Source organism: Bos taurus, chromosome 25, assembly GCF_002263795.3.
Source record: "Bos taurus isolate L1 Dominette 01449 registration number 42190680 breed Hereford chromosome 25, ARS-UCD2.0, whole genome shotgun sequence".
In the NCBI taxonomy this organism is placed as follows: domain Eukaryota; kingdom Metazoa; phylum Chordata; class Mammalia; order Artiodactyla; family Bovidae; genus Bos; species Bos taurus.
The window spans coordinates 34,834,672-34,851,090 of NC_037352.1; the positions used below are offsets into that span (position 1 = coordinate 34,834,672).

General features: G+C 45.9%; 1 protein-coding gene across 10 annotated transcripts in view; it reads right to left on the reverse strand.

The window, feature by feature from the left end:
• CUX1 (cut like homeobox 1) overlaps positions 1-16,419 on the reverse strand; it is a 349,421-nt gene that overhangs the window by 131,491 nt on the left and 201,511 nt on the right. For all 10 annotated transcript variants that reach the window (XM_024985277.2, XM_024985276.2, XM_024985274.1 and 7 more), the window contains exons 5-8: positions 9,678-9,815; positions 5,790-5,913; positions 2,051-2,127; positions 287-353 (exon numbers count right to left, since the gene is read on the reverse strand). In XM_024985277.2, coding sequence (XP_024841045.1) covers positions 287-353; positions 2,051-2,127; positions 5,790-5,913; positions 9,678-9,815 — 406 coding nt within the window. The remainder of the gene's footprint in view (positions 1-286; positions 354-2,050; positions 2,128-5,789; positions 5,914-9,677; positions 9,816-16,419) is intronic.

Consider the following 16,419-nt stretch of genomic DNA (forward strand, 5'->3'; position numbering starts at 1 on the left):
CGGGCTTCACAATAATTAAGAAAAAAAGTGTCAGTTGGAAGGGCTGTTCTGAGAGCACCAGACACAGCTTATTGTCACATCTTAGGTTTTAAACTTATGCAAAGAATCATGGGAATGACACTCTGTTCTTTACAGCAGCTCAGACGCCAAGTATCTTCTAAACCCTGTACCACTCTGCAAAGTCAATCAACAGGAGGGTGAAGCAGGGAGACCTTTCATGGATTAGCAGTACTGGGAGCTACCCGACCAAATGCATGCGGACAGAGGGGGATGGGCAAAGACTTACTTGGCAGTAATTTCTTCATCATATTTGGTTTTCAGGTCAAATAATTCTGTTCGAGTTTTTTCCAGGGCTGAAAGGCAGAGGACATAAAATCATGATATAAGATACTAATTATTCCTATTAAATCAGAAAGAAAAAAAAATCATATTCTCATTTCAAAGGAGGCAAAGATTACAAAAGTATCACAGAATGGAAAAGAAAAATCCCCTTCCACTGCTGCTTCACCTCATCCCATGAGCCTCTAATTAGGTAAATTTCCTGCTTTCAAATGAATTTCACTATTTAAAAAATATTTCCATATATAATTGCATATATGTTTAAGTGTATATACATATATAGTTTATTTTTACCCACTCCCATAAATTAAAAATATATACACATATGTATATTTTTACCCTCCCCCTTTCCCCCCCCCGACCCCAAATACCGACAGTAAAGAATCTGCCTGCAATGCAGGAGACCAGAGTTTGATCCCTGGGTCAGGAAGATCCCCTGGAGAAGGGAATGGCAATTCACTCCAGTATTCTTTCCTAGAGAATTTCATGGACAGAGGAGCCTGGTGGGAAACAGTCCATGGGGTTGCAAAGAGTAGGACATGACTGAGTGAATAACACACACGCACCCATAAATAGGATGATACAAACATCTTCTGAGATTTACACTTTGCCCTGAGCAGAAGCATAGAAATCTCTCTATGCTGGGGCATGACAATGACAGTAACAATTTAGCTCCTGCACAGGGCTTGCCACATGCCCGGGGCAACAGGATACCTTGAAGGGAAGGTGCTGGGTGAGTAGCTGGGATCCCGTTCCAACTTCAGATAAATACCACCCAGCTGGCCTCCCAAGAGGCAATTACATTCCCATCAATACTGAGTGTGATTCTTTTCTTATACTCTCACCAACACTGGATATTATCAATTAAAAACATTTTTTTTTGACAATCTGACAGGCAAAACAATCTCTCACTGATTTAATTAGCATTTCCCTGCCTATTCAAAATTAACATTTTTTTCATATATGTATTAGCTGTGTGTTTCTTCTGTAAACTGCTTGTTTCCATCCTTAGCTCCTTGTTCTCCTGGACTGTTCATCTATTATTATTGATTTTCGGGTGATCTTTATATTTTGGGGATCTTACATATCGGAATTTGTTGTGATTATTTTCTCCCACTCTTGTCATTTTTTTTTAAACCTGGATTATGATGTCTTCTGTTATTTTTCCACATTTAAATTAAATATATAGTCCTGTTTCTCTTTCAGAACAAAAAGAAAAAAAGGCAAAAAGAAGTTTAAAGAAAAACCTGAGCATAGATTTTTGGGTACTTTTGCAGTTTTAAAGGTCTGCTGTTACTGTTCTCCTTAACTTCACAGGGTAGAAATAATGGTTTTTTTCCTCCATTATTGTTCCAAACGACAAGTCAGCCCTCGACAGTTTGGTGATTTAGACGTGTTTGTTGGAAAAAGAGCAAGAAGAAAGGATGGTTCCTGGCAGTGATGTACATGGAGTTTGCAGCCTCCCACCTTGCCTCGCAGGACTCAGAGTGGGTGACTCACGAAGTCGAGGTGGGAAGGGGGTGGTGTGGGGGAGGGAGGCGAGTGGTGTCTGAGGCACACTGGGGTGTGGGCTGGCTCCCTCCCTCCTCTAGGCTCACCACAGTGGCAGGCGACAGGTGTCAGGGGGACCTGCAGGGACTGGGATGTGGAGTAAACCTGTCCTGGGTCAGTCTGGCCGGCAGTGGCCTGATGGGCAGGCAGAATAGCACACCTGTTTGCAGAGTCTGGACTTTATGTTCGGCTTCTTCTAGCTTTGAGGTGGTGGACATCTGGGTCTCCTGCAGCTTTCTGAAAAGGAAGAGGAGGAAGCCAGATTGGTCATCTTGTTGAGCTGCTCAAATGTCTTGTGGGTTCTGGAACTACGGCCATGAGCTGCATTTAAACGGCTGGCGGCAGGCGTGCGGCTGGGTACCACTAGTAACGCCACGAGCCCTGATGCCCTGACTTTTAACCCCCTGACTCTTACCCGCACGTCACCCCCCGGGGAAGTGTACTTCCTGTAGGACCTGATGCAAGGCAATTGATGTAGAAGGTTATCCTAAATGCAGCTTATTCTTGAAATGCCAGTTATTTTTAAAAAAGAAATAAAAGAAAAATCATCATCACGCACTCATTGTTTCCTGAAGTTAGCCCGACAAGAATGATGCATTTACATTTTGCTGACACAAGGAAGGAATTTGCTGGAATAAAGGATGTACTGAAGAGATGTGACAGCTGCTCCGTTTCTGTTAGAATGGAATGCGAATGCAGCGCTAATACCTAATGGGGACATTCTGAATGTCTGCAGCCACATTCCATGTATTTATATTTCCCAGGATCTCCAGATGAATTCCCTGGTCAATAAATAGCATTCCTTCCTCCTCATCGGCAGAAAAATCTCTAAAAATAAGTCTATTATTTTTACATCGTTTGAATGTAACACATGCTCTCATGAAGAAGAAACCTGGGAATACGGAAAAGTAGAAATGGCACAGTTAAAAAAAGACACCCAAATTTCCATCATCTGTGGAAAAGCACAGCTTGCATTTGCACCTATTTCAATTATAAAACTAATAAATGCTCTGTGTTGGGGAAAAAAAAACCCACAAATATTATAAGAGATGGAAGGTAAACTGTCCTTTCTCTATCTTGGCTCTATTTGCACTCCTCAGATAGAGTTCTTTTGTAGCTCTTTAGAATTTTTATTTATTTATAGAAATACAATGTAATATGTAATGTACTGTAGCATAATATAAACTCAGATGTGATATATTACAATGTATATAAACAGAAAACCCTTTCTTTTCACACAAAAGGGGTCAGGGCACACGTGTTCTCCTGTAGCTAGCTTTTCACTTATCTCAGTACTGTAGAAATAGTCTACTCTAGCATATATAGCTCTTTCCCATTCTTATTAAATAACCGACTCCACTCAGCTTCTCTGGGCATTTAGATGACTTATCAAATTTCTTTCTACTAAACAATTCTACAGTGATCATCATAGGTATTGTTGCATAATTCTGACAGTGAATTTGTTGAATAAAATTCAAACAGAGGAACTAATAAAGGGTATATGCAATTGTTTTTGTTGTTTTGATAGATATTCAGAAACTTTCCAACAAAAAGAACCTCACCAATTTAAACTCTTGCCAACAGCATTCGAGTGTTCTGCTGTGCCAACACTGGATAAAATTAAACTTAGTTGTATTGTGGAATACAGCTGAAAATTTCTCTTCGTATGAACTGTCTGTTCCTCTCCTCTGCCCATTTTTTGTAGTGCTGACTTTTTCTTATTAACTTGTAAGAGCTCTTTGTATGTAAGGAAAATTAGCCCTTTCTTTTATGTGGTGCAAATATTTCTTCCCAGTTTTTTGATGGTATAAAAATGTTATTCATCTTTATTTGTTTTTAAAAGTTTGTATGAAATTTTAGGCAGTCATATTTATATAAATTTTCTTTTATGCTTAGAAAGATTTCTCCATTCCAAAATCATTCAAAACAAAGTAAATGCCCATGTTTTCTTCCCATATATATATGATTTAATTACTGACATTTAAACCCTAATCCATTTCAATTTTTTGGTAAAGAATGAGATAAAGATCTAGCTTTATCCTCCACCTCCAGTGGTCAACTATTTGTATCTTTCAATATAATCAATCTTTTAACCTAATTTGAAAAATCAACTTAATAATATTAAATTTCTACAGGAATTTATTGTAACACTTCTATAAAGCATGACTTTGCTCTGTGCAGATGTAACCACATTGTCTATAATTCTGTACTATGCGTTTTTCACTTCATATTATGCTGGGTACATTTCTGGGGTTACTGCAAATTCAACAAAACTCTCTCTTATGTATCCATTTCTTGTTGGCAGGGCATTTCAATGACTTACACGTCCCCTGTCCCCCAGTTTTCAGTAACAGGGTGAGAAATCTCTTTGGGCATAAAGTACTTTCCAAGGAGACATATTTAGCAGCAGTTCCACTTCTGCTGGGTCAAAAGCCGACTCGTCCTTCTGAGCCCTGACTTTGTGGGGCTCTCCCAGCGGTATGGGTGCAGCGTTCCTTGCAGAGCTGGGCTTGACCTGAATGATTGGCTTTGGTGCTTCAGCAAGGACCTTAGGAGGCCAGGGTGCAGCGGTGGTTTGGGCTCCGGCCCCACCTCTGGGTGCCTGGGTGGGAGAGTGGGGGCAGGTCCCTAACCTGAGGCCTGGTCTCTCCACCTGAAAAATGAGACCGTCGGCTTGGCAGCTCTGTGCTGGATACTAGGTGAGACGATGCCCCGAGAGGACCTGGCAGTGAGTGCAGCAGGCATTCTTCCTCTTTTCTAAATGAAGCCAGCTTCACGGTGCCCCAGAGAGGGCTTGGTGATGCCTGAGAGCTCCACTGGCCCGCCTCATGGAAGTCTAAGCAGCTGCTTCCCAGTCCACGGGAAACAGCCACAGGACGCCATCATGGGCCTGCCTCTCACTTGTAACCAGACATGTAGTGCCTCTCATTAATGGTCTCATGATTCTCCACGGCAGGCTGAAATTTTTACACTTTGGCTTCACCAGAGTTCTGAGAGCCTGACTTGTGCAATTTGAACTGGTGACTTCAACAGTCCTTATGGTTTTCACAGGAAATCTAACTTTCATTAAGTCGTCACACTAGCTGAAAATCCAATTCATTATTTGTGGCAAAGTTCTGGGTGAAGCAAGCCAGTGGAAACCTAACACTCACAATCCCTAGATGGTGCATGAACATATTTTACTGATACCAGTGCCAACAAACCAAGATATTGTGTGTGTGTGAGAGAGAGAGACAGAGACAGAGGGAGATGTTAAATACTAATATTCCACTGACGAAGGTAGCAGGAGCCTGGGGTCGCCCAGGGCTTCCTAGAGAGGACAGGCAGCAGGAGACAGTCCTGCCCCTCTCATCTCACTCGGGTACAACCCCCATGTGTCAACCACACAAGCTTTGTGCTCAAGCTCCACCTCACGCAGCCCCAACAGATACACCCTTGGACCACCAGACACCATTCCCCAATGGGGAGAGACTGGTACACTTCACTCAAGCCCATCTTACAAATTACAGAACAAGGGACACCTATAGTTTTCAAACAAAATTGTGCCTTAGAGCAGGGATCCCCAAGCTCCAGATCTAATGCCTGATGATCTGAGGTAGAGCCGGTTTAATAATAAGAGAAATAAAGTGCACACAGGAAGTGGAATGTGCTTGAATCATCTTGAAACCATCCGATCCCCACCTCCCTAATTCTGTGGAAAACCAATCTTCCACGAAACCAGTCTCTGGTGCCAAAAAGTTTGGAGGCTACTGCCTTAGAGCCCCTAGGATTCTGGTTTCCAACTTGGGCTTATTTCACAGGATTGCTTTAACAACAACAACAACAAAAAAACTTGTGATATAAACAAGTAAAACCTTACATCGGCACATGGGTGCCTGCAGACCCCAAAACGTGCTCACCTCTCCTTTTCTGCAAAATCATTTTGTAACTTTTGTTCCTTTTCGAGAGCTATGGTCTCAGCCTGGTTCTTCAGAGTCTGTTCATATTCTCGGATTTTCTCTTTAAGTGCTTTTATCGTAACCTCTGCAGAAGGAGGGGAAAAAAAAACTCCAGTAAGAGAAGCATGGTTCCACACAGCTATATATACTAGGCTTTCGTAACCTAGGAGAATCAGTGTGTTTTAAACTTTAGCTCTTCAACCCTGACACAAAATCAATGGTTACGAGTCTCTTCAGAGACCTTTTACTCCCTAAATGTTAAATTGACTTTAAACATTCAGGTTGAGGAGGATCAATGGATTTTGCTGGGAAGAAGAACTATGTCTCTCTAATACAACTTAAGAAAAAGAAGGGGGGGAAATCAATGCTAAAATATAATATCATCGTATTGATGAATCTGAAATTAGCCTTCTACTGAGGGAAGATTAACAACGTTTTAGTGTAGGTTTAAGTACTTTCTTACAAAGAAAACAGTTCATAATTGTGTGCACATTTTGGAAGAAGCCTACAGACCTCCCTCCCTGGCTGTGGGCTGCAGCCCCGCTGTTTCACGAGTCATGAGACACATGGTGCACTGTGGGTCTGGGGCACGTCTCCCTGGCTGGAAGGGACCAGTTCCGGAGCCTGGGTGCTGACAGCACCCTCCTCCCTGGCCAGAGTCTGGCAGACCTGGGCTGCGTGTGCAGCGTGGATGACTTAGGGCCCAAGGGAGCCACGTTGGGGGGAGGGCGTGTGCCAGGTGGCAGTGCTGTGAGATGAAGCCCCGTGGTATCTGGTGGCAGGGCCCCCCGGAAGGCCCGGGCTCTGCTCTCCACCAAGTGTGTGTTTATGGGCCCAAAACGGGAACACAAGAGCAGATGCAACGAACAGGGCAGGGTCCTAACCCAGACCCGTTGGTGGCTAGGGCAGCATCGCTCTACCTGCCTTGACATGGACACCTCCACCTCGCTGGGGGCGCTGGCCGGCCCCCAGCCAAGTACTGCAGCCCCAGCTCCAAGGTGAGCAAAGCCCTTGAGGGACTACACTTGCTCAGATGAGGATCCATCACACAGGAGGCAGGACTGAGTGCCTTAATGGTCCCAGTACCCGACACGGTGGGCGCTCAGCAGACCGAGTAGGGTGAGGCCATGAAGGGGCTGCGACAACAGGGCCCCAGGCTCACGTGACAAGGTCGCCTGCCAGGTCTCTGCTCATGTAAGTGCTTGGACCGGTGGCCTTGGTCCCTCTGGGCTGTAACTCACGTTGGCTTCCACTCCCTGAGCTGCATGGACACGCTGGCCCAGGCAGGAGCTTGACAGCCGGGCGTTTATGCCCACGTGACTTATGGAGAAAAGCTAGAAGCTCTTTTGTTAAAATAAGAAACTGGTGCTTTTCTTTAAATGGAACCAGGGGGATCTCCTCAGAGGAGGAGAGAGGGAATTAAGACCAATGACCCTGGCAAGGCATCTGAGAGACGAACAGGGGGCTTCCTGCCCCTTGGGCTGAGTGTTTGAGGCTGGGAAAAAATGTATCACAATGGTTAGTGATACACAAGCAAAGGGGCGCAGGCTGGGTGGGAGTGGAACGCATCCAAAACAGACACGTGACAGGTCACCTCTGGAAACACCTGCATGTTCTCTTTAGTCGACAGTCTACAGGCTGTAAACAGGCGGCATCTCTGCTTTGAACAACGGGTTGGAGACATCTGGGAAGCCCCTGACCCATCTATGCCCCTTCCAGGGGAGTTTGGGGCACTAGCTGGGAGCTCCACTCTGTCTGACAGGGTCTCTTCACCACCCCACCCCGGGGGGATTGCTTGGTAAGCCAGGGTGACTTGTGCTGGAGCCTCTGTCCCTCCTCTGCCACCTGGGCCCGGGGCCAGGACACTGCCCTGGGTGTGTTCCAGCTGTGCCCCTCCGTGTGAGTGGAGCGGGGTTGGGGTGGGGGTGCAGGTTAGGCGGAGGGCAGGGCGAGCAGTGTGGAGGAGCAGAGGACACTCAAGAGCTCTGTTCCCATTGCGAAGTGGTGGCAACCAAGGGAACCCCCGGCCTGGTCTGCCAGCCTCAGAGCCTTTGTTCTTAAGGCATGGGCTCTGTGTTTCTATTTTTTTGGCTGTGCCTCAGGGCTTGTGGGATCTTAGTTCCCCAACCAGGGATTGAACCCGTGCCCCCTGCAATGGAAGCGTGGAGTCCTAACCACTGGACTGCCAGGGAAGACCCTTGGGCTCTGCGTTTCATTTGAAAATGCCCATCAGGTGAGACTTTTGGGGGAGGTGATGGCCTCACACTGGGCAACTGGCCCCTGGGGTGGGGTGGGTGATGAGGCAGGTGGGGAGGGGGCACACGCCTTTCACCAGAACCAAATCATACTGAAGGAAACCCAGGTGGTGGATCTGTCCAAATAAGATGGCAGGGGTCGCTGGAAGGAAACAACAAGTGCCCCCCTGCTTTGGGTTGGTGCTGCAGAAACATCAGAACCAGAATTTCCGGGTTCTCTTTCCCCTGAGCGTGGGTGATTCTGACCAGAGCCGGGAGGGAGTACTTCTCTCACTGGACACCCCCCCACCTCCTAAGTCCACACCTCGCTCCCCAGCAGGACGGAGCTGTCCCTCCAGTCCACAGCCTCTCCGCTCCCTGTGGGGCCAGAACGAGGGGGCGTCCCCCAGGAAGGGGCCTTCAGGCTTGTTGCCTCACTGTCCAGGCCTGGACCTTCCTGACTCTTCCTGGGTCCTTTCCGTGGACAGTCCCTCCTCATCAGCCTGGGTCCAAAGGTCTCAGAACCCAAGGATGCTTTTAATTTTTAAATTTTTCTTAAAAAAGCCTTTCTTTCTTTTTAAAAAAAGATTTCTCTTGATGTGGACCATTTTTAAAGTCTTTATTGAATTTGTTACAGTATCATTTCTGTTTTATGTTTGGCCGTGAGGCAGGTGAGATCTTAGCTCTCCTACCAGGGAGCGAATCCACATCTTTTGCATTGGGAGGCGAAGTCTCAACCACTGGGACTGCCAAGGGAAGTCCTCCAAGGATGCTTTTAAAAATTGTCATCACGTAATTCCTTCTGCAGCCCTCAGGGGAAGTCCCTCAAGCAGGTTGCTCTCTTTTCTGTCACCTTCCTCACCCATACCCCAGACAAAACCAAAGAGGCCCATTTCCACTTGGACTTGGCTGAGACCTGCCGCAGCTGTCAGATAGGGTGGCGGCTTTTTCTCTGAGACAAGGAAGCCTGAACTGGGACACATCTGCATCTTAGGTGTAGGAGAGAGTTCTCCGGTCTTCCTTGGCAGGAAAAGCCAGGGCAACCTTTGCCCTCTCTCCTTGTTGACAGCTGGACAACCACACCAAGAGGCTAAGTTTTGTTTTCCTCCTTTAGATTCGCCATGAACGGGTGACCCTGACGAGGCCCTGGGGGTTCTTAAGTGTGGGGACGTGGAGCCTTCGTCTAAAGCCTTAATGTATCGGCAGCAATTATTAAACCACTTACTGGATGTGGCCCTTTGATCATAAGCTGGCTGTCTGACAGGTGCCACCCGCAGGCAACACATCCGTCTTTTAAAGGCAGACCCTATCACACCATGATTCAGGAAGAATTTTTAAAGACTCCTGATCAGTCCCATCAGGGAGGCAATAAAATCATATGTGGACATAGTGTGGAGGAAAAGTTTTCCTTCTCAATAGCTAAGTGTTATTATTATCTCTCTGTACTGACTCAGATTCTTGCCCCACCTGGACTCTATGACATAGGTGACAATCAGAGCTAGTCCCAACTGTATGGGTAAATCAATTAAAAAAAAAGAAAGAGAAGAAAAAAAGGAACAGGAGAAAAAAGAAAGAAGAAAAGAAAACATAAGGAACAAATACATCTTCCACCAACCTTGATTTTTTACTTCAGCGAATTCCTTGTTGTATTCTTCAAGAGTTTCCCTAAGTTTTTGGTTCTCTGTCTCAATGTCGTGCAGGCGCTGCACTTTGAGCTGGAGCTGCTGCCCAAGGTCCAGCGCGGGAACGGGATCTGCAAGAGAGGGACACACGGGTCACCCTCCTCTGGACACACTTGAGCCACCCTTGCAGAGGCTCGGAGCAGGTCACCTGGCTCCCAGGCCATCAGCTTCCCGGGGCCCTGCTGGGTGGACAGGGTTCATCTCTGCAGCCACTAAGGGACGGAGAGGTAGAATCCAGTGCGTGAGAATGGGGTGAGATTGACCATGGACTCCCTGGGATCTGCCCGCTGCCCTGGCCTGGTGTGACACTTGAAGGATTTTTCATTCCCTGATCTGCTAGGAAGAGTGAGAGATATACATGGTGGCTGGTGGGGTGGGCAGGGGCAGTGGGGGAACCTGGAAAAATCTCCCAGCACCCGCTTGGAGAAGGTACCAAAAGCCTCAGGTTTCTAATAATTCTTGTGAAGCTGGAAATGAGAGCTGCTGCCCGGAGAGCGTCTGCTCATCACAGAACACTTTTTATGGACATTTTCTCATTTGAGCCCTAGGACAATCCTGGGAGAAAGATGTGTGACATGTATCTCCTTCTTTTCGCTGAAGTCGGAACTAAAGCTCAGGGAGGCAGGGTGATGCGTCCAGGTTTCCAGTTGGTTAGTGGGCAGAGGGCTTTCCCTGGTGGCTCAGAGGTAAAGAATCTACCTGCCAATGCAGGAGACGTGGGTTTGATCCCTGGGTCGGGAAGATCCTCTGGAGGAGGAAATGGCAACCCATTCCGGAATTCTTGTCTGGGAAATGCCATGGACAGAGGAGCCTGGTGGGTTGTAGTCCACGGGGTTGCAAAGAGTCAGAATGACTTAGCAACAACAGCAACAAGGGGCAGAGAGAACTCGGACCTAGATCTGTGCGATCAGTGATCATCCTTCCAATGAGGAAGGTCCCCTGAGGGGGGCTCTTGTAAGATGGTCATCCTTTAACTGATGAAGCATGCTCAGGAGACAGTCAGGATTTACTAGCTGGTGATCTGAAGACAGGAGAAACCCGAGTTTCTGCTCACGGTGGTTGTGCCTTTTGCGAGAGGCATACCTGGTGACCAAGCCATGGTGACCTGTACTGGGCCACTGAGCCAGCCAGCCAGGAGGCCACCACACTGCGAGTTATAGTACAAACAGTAGGAGAATGGAGATCTAGGCCAGGTATGAGAGGCCCTGCAGACAATTCAACGTGCTATCCACCATCATGTTCCTTACAAAAAAACTGGATTAATTAGGTGAACCACCGACTGAAACCACCCATCCTGGCCCAGGCATGATAGTAACCACTTGACATGAATAATCTTCCAACAGGAGGTCCTGATAAGAAACTAGCAAGCTACCACCAACTGGAAGAATTCAGGAAGGGTCAAAAGGAGAGGGGAGACGCCAGTCCATACGTCCTACCAACCTCCCAGAATCCTCGTCGGAATCCACCTTGGCAGAGCGAAGTGTGCACCACCAGGAAGTATGCTGAGTTGGAATGACTGGCCAGAGACCTGGGAAGGAACCCCTTCACCATAAAACCTGAGACTGTGAGCCGTGTGGCAGAGCAGTTCTCCTGGGCCCCTACCCTGACGCTCTCCTCCTGGGTGTCCCTTCCCAGGGAAGTCTCTTGCTTTGTCAGCATGTGTGTCTCCTAGGAAAATTCATTTCCGAGTGTTAGACAAGAGCCCACTCTCAGGCCCTGGAAGGGGTTCCGGTTCCTGTAACGGATTTGGACCTAAAACCGGACACTGTGGTCATGGAAATTTACGGTACTAGTGAGGTCTTTGCCATTACCATTAATTTAGCACAAAAATGGAGAGATATTAAATGTTCTTCTGGCATCAACTGGGTCTTTATTTTTATTTCTGCTGCACTTATAATCCACCTGCTGGGCCCCAGTGGGGGCACTTCCTCTAGGACTCTCGGGCCCTGTCAGAGCAGAAGCATACCCGAGTCTGCTGGGCTTAGAAGAGATTACGGAAGATATTTCTGGTATGGACGCCAGCATCACTTGTGAGACGGCTGCAAAGATTTAGTCTCTGGGTGAGGAATGCTAAACACCGAGCCCTGTGGATCAACAAGGGTATATATTCAAGCGCTCACTTAATTTTCAAATACCAGTGCCGTTAATTTTTCAGACCACCCCTGGTTCCTGGAAGGGAGGGCTCAGCCTACCACGCCTCAGTTGGCACAGCCACCAGGAGCCAGGAGCGCTCTGAGATGCCAGTGTCTTCGTGGGGTTTACAAAACTCAGGCCCCAGGGCTCGTTCAGTACAGCGTCCAACACCGTCCATCACATGAAACCCCAGTGGCTGGGCACTGATTCTGTGCGTATATACAGCTTATGACTACATCACTGCTTTCTCATTTGTGGCCTCTCATGATTATTTTTATCAGCATTAAAATATTTATATTAAATTAGATCTCAAAAGCTATTTCAGGGATATGGTTCCTTGTAAGTAGGAGTGGTAATAATACTATAGAATGAACATCCTCAGAACATTTCAGGTGCAGTTTTTTTATTTTTAAATTTCAGTATCTTCCCTGGACACCTTCCCACGCCCTTCTCCTCTCCCACCATGGTCTCATGCCAGGCAAATGGCCTGAAGGAGATAAAGCAGCATGCCCTTGGCTCCTTCCACGTACGATGACAACTTGAACTTGAAACAGAGATCAGGGAAGAACTGAGGAGGAGAACCACTGTGCTTCTATAAAATTCTATGAACATCAACTCCTGTAGGTTTCCTGGCACAACTGCCAGTCCAAATTATATTTTTAAAGAGCTAAGCTAGTACACTGCCCTCCATCCCCAAAATTTCTGTTGACAACTCTTCCAGTCCCTTCCTTTTAAGAGGCCAGGACCCACTGTATCTGCTTCGAATAAAAAAATAGCTTCCCTCCTTTGATTCAGCAAGGAATTCAGTGACATATAAAAATAGCATGCACATTGTCAAGTGAAGGGTAACTAGGACCTTTAGACACATTTTCAAAGCATTATATTGTAAATGAAAATTCTAGCACGCTCATAATTATTCATTATGGCATGTATATTTAATTTAACACGATTAAAGGTTAACGCCTAAGTAGCAAAACTGGTCAAAGAATAAAGAATGAACTGGATTCAAACATCTCTATGCATTAAACTTCAAACTTTACTACAGTACAGTTGAATGACTCAACGCCTACAGCATTTGAATATTGTTTTGGATTATGTAAAAGGCATTGCTAAAGTACCTCTTAGGCTTAATTTTTATTACTTGTATTAAAGGAACAGCTAATTACCACATGACAATATAATGACTCTAGCATGTTTGGGCTAGAGACCAAAACAATGAATTTCGGCATGCCAAACCCCAGCCTGCATGTTAATCTAGGGGAAATCATAGCTTTTTGTCTCGTTAATGATTTCCAATGCCATTTAAACCCCACACAAGTATTGTTAGGTCTTATTCTGAACGTCACAAGCCGCCCGTCTCAGCAGCTCCATTAGGGAACTGTCTGGGGGAGGTGAGAGCACACACCCATCCGTGGAACAGGAACACACGAAATCCCTGCCACCTCCCAGTCAACGTGCTTTACTGCCGCTGCCATGCTCCCGACGTGACAAACTTGCCAAGTGTTCTACAGCCGTCTCATAGTTCATTCCTGAAACGCTCTTTGAGGCATGTTATAGCTCATTATGCAACACAGGACTCAAAGAATGTAATTATAACAAACAACAACAAGACCATCGCCTGCATGTGTTCAGCACCTTCGCCTACGTACATGGGACATTATCTCGTTAATTCTAGCTGTCACAGCCAGAGGTCAGTGGGGAGGGGGCCCTGCAGCATGTCAGGCACCGGCGTCTGACCCAGGGAACACGGGGAGGAGAGAAGTCGGCCAGGCAAACAGGTATGCAAAAGTCTAATTAAGATTTCTGCTTCCTGGACCAGCAGCCGACTAAATTATACTGTCTCTTCAAGTACTAATATAACAAGTCTGTCCTAAGCATCTGTCTGCTCTGGGTAAGACACTGGGATGGACGTCCAGGCGAATCAGGCAGGCCCAACCTATCAGAGATAAACCATGTTCACAAACAACAAATGTAAAAGCAAGAAGGGCCAAATGGAAGACCATTTCCAGATGGAGAAACCAGGAAAAGGAGACCTTTTTTTTTTAAGAGCCAGAGTTTAGACCCATGGAGACTTTGGGGCAGTAAATTCACATGGAAGGAACAGCATGGAGCTAGAAGCAGGGGAGGGCCAGGAGCAGCCACAGAAACAGTTCAGTCCAACTGCTGGCACCCATGTACACACTCTATGACATCAGGACTGTGCCAGGTGCTGGGGGGACATGACGGTGAACAAGACAAGATGCTTGTTCTCAAAGACGTGACATTCTACTGAAGTGAGGGAGACAGACAGACAGCAAAACCAAACAAAACAGGGTGCTTTCAATTCTGCCAAGCGTGAGGATGAGAGGAGACAGTGCGTGGAGAATGGCAAATGGGTCCTGGAGACAGATGGACAGGGAGGGACTCTGAGGGGGTCACCCTGGGGTTGAGATCTGGATGTTGAAGAGGAGAGAATGTGAAGACTCTTAGTAGAGGGAATGGCCATGCAGGGGTCCAGGGGTGAGCGTGAGGAGGCACATATAAGGCCTAGAGAGAAGCTGGTGAGGTATGATGAAAGGAAGGGGAAGTGGCAAAGAACAAGCTGCCAGAGGGGGAGCCCTGAGTGCAAAGATTTAAAGAAAGATATGAACAAAAAAGAGAGGGAGAGAGACAATATGAAGAAGGATCAAACTGAATTTCAGAGCTGAAATTACTGTGTCGGAGACGCCCTGCTGCACGGCAGGCAGTGTGTCAGTCCCATAAAAATAGTGTCTAAAGTGAGCTAAGGGACTGAGTTTGGATTCAATTCCATTGTGACGGACATAGCCGTCAGAGAATAGGACTCTTGCAAGATGAGCCACTGCGGCATGAGGGAAACTGCAGTGCCACGAAAGGGTTTGTTGGTTTCCTAGCTGCAAAGTATTTAAGAGTTTTAAGCTTAAAGATGAGTTATACAATTTTCTTTTAAAAAGCTAAGTGTTCTAAATGAGCTGCCCTGTTCTGTGATGGCAGATGGCTATCAGTAATATGCTGCCTGGCAGACATTTAAAAAAATATAAACACATAATCTATGCCTTCGAAGTAAATGTGATGTTTTAATACTTAGTGGGGGGAAAAAAACTGCTTCTTGAATGAAACTCATCTACAGTGACAGCATTCTAAAAGTGGATATTTGGAAATGTTCCCATCGTCACATAAACTTATGGGCAAAGACAACATTGTCTACAAAAAAAAATCTCAGTGCCTCATATCAAACAAGAGGGAGTAGGGAGAAATGGTTTAGAGTGTGGGCCATACTACATGCTATTGAATCCCATTTCTGCCACTTACTGGATGTGCAACCTTAGAGAAGCTACTTAATGTCTCCATATTGTACTCTCTTCATCTATAAATTGGGCATAATAATTGTGCCAATATCATTAAATTGTTGTAAGGATTAATTACCATAATATGTGTATACACTGCCAGGCTTGGAGTTAACACTCAACAGATGTTACCTATTATCAATTAACTCAAACCTGAAGAAATATTTGTCAAAAGGAGTTTCAAACCCATTTGTTGATAATATAAAAAATACAATATCTTCCGACTAGTTAGCAAGAAAAATTGAATACCAAGGTAAATAAAAATTTACTAGCTGAACTTCAACTAATATTTTCTCATAACTGGTATGCAGCTTTCAAAGGTAGAAATCATGTTTTTGTAAAGATTGCTAATAATGTACTGCTTTGGTTTGGTGCTATGTATCTTTGTGATTATCTTTTCCAGCCATTTATGGCAGCCATTGAAACCAACAACAAAATGAACAGAACTTGGGAGATTTCCACTGCTGGCTCTGACAGATTAACTGGCACCAGACCTGACCTCTGGCCATAAACTGGAATACTAGGCAATCTAAATGAAACCACCATTTACAGATGTTGAACAACCAGCAGAGCAGGACGGTGATCCCTGAGAGAGGGAAACAAGTAAGGTGAGCCCTATGATCACCCTGACTTTCTGCCAGGAAATACTTCCTGGACTGCAGCACAGGCAAGGGGGAAACCCAAGCAGAGCATAATGGTCTTTTGGATTGAGAAGATAGACTTCAGAAGACCAGTAGGCTGAAGCACCTGGAATTTACAGGGCAGAGCACTGGAAAGGAAGGAGATATGCAGAGCAAGAGAGAAATCTGCAGAGGAGTAATCTAAAACCTGTTGATAAAAGATAAGGTACATACGTACACATCAGGTGAAGCTCCACAAGGCTCGGCAAAGAACTGCAAGGGAGGTCTAAGTCAACAAATCCTAGAGTGTGCAGAGTGTTAGGAGGCTTTTGAGTTACGACTGGCCTTAGAATAGAGGCTTGTTGAACAGCCAGGACATTCAGTGGAAGACAGCAAAGGGCCACACCAGAGTGGAGGGCTAAGCTAATCCTAAAGTAAAGGCTAGTTTGGACCTGTCCCCAAAGGCATAAAGCATGTCTCTGAATAATTGAGTTGATCTGCAAGTAATTTAACTGCCGGCCCCAAATATTTCAACACTCTTAAGAAAGACAACAAAATCCAGTTAATAATTAAAATGT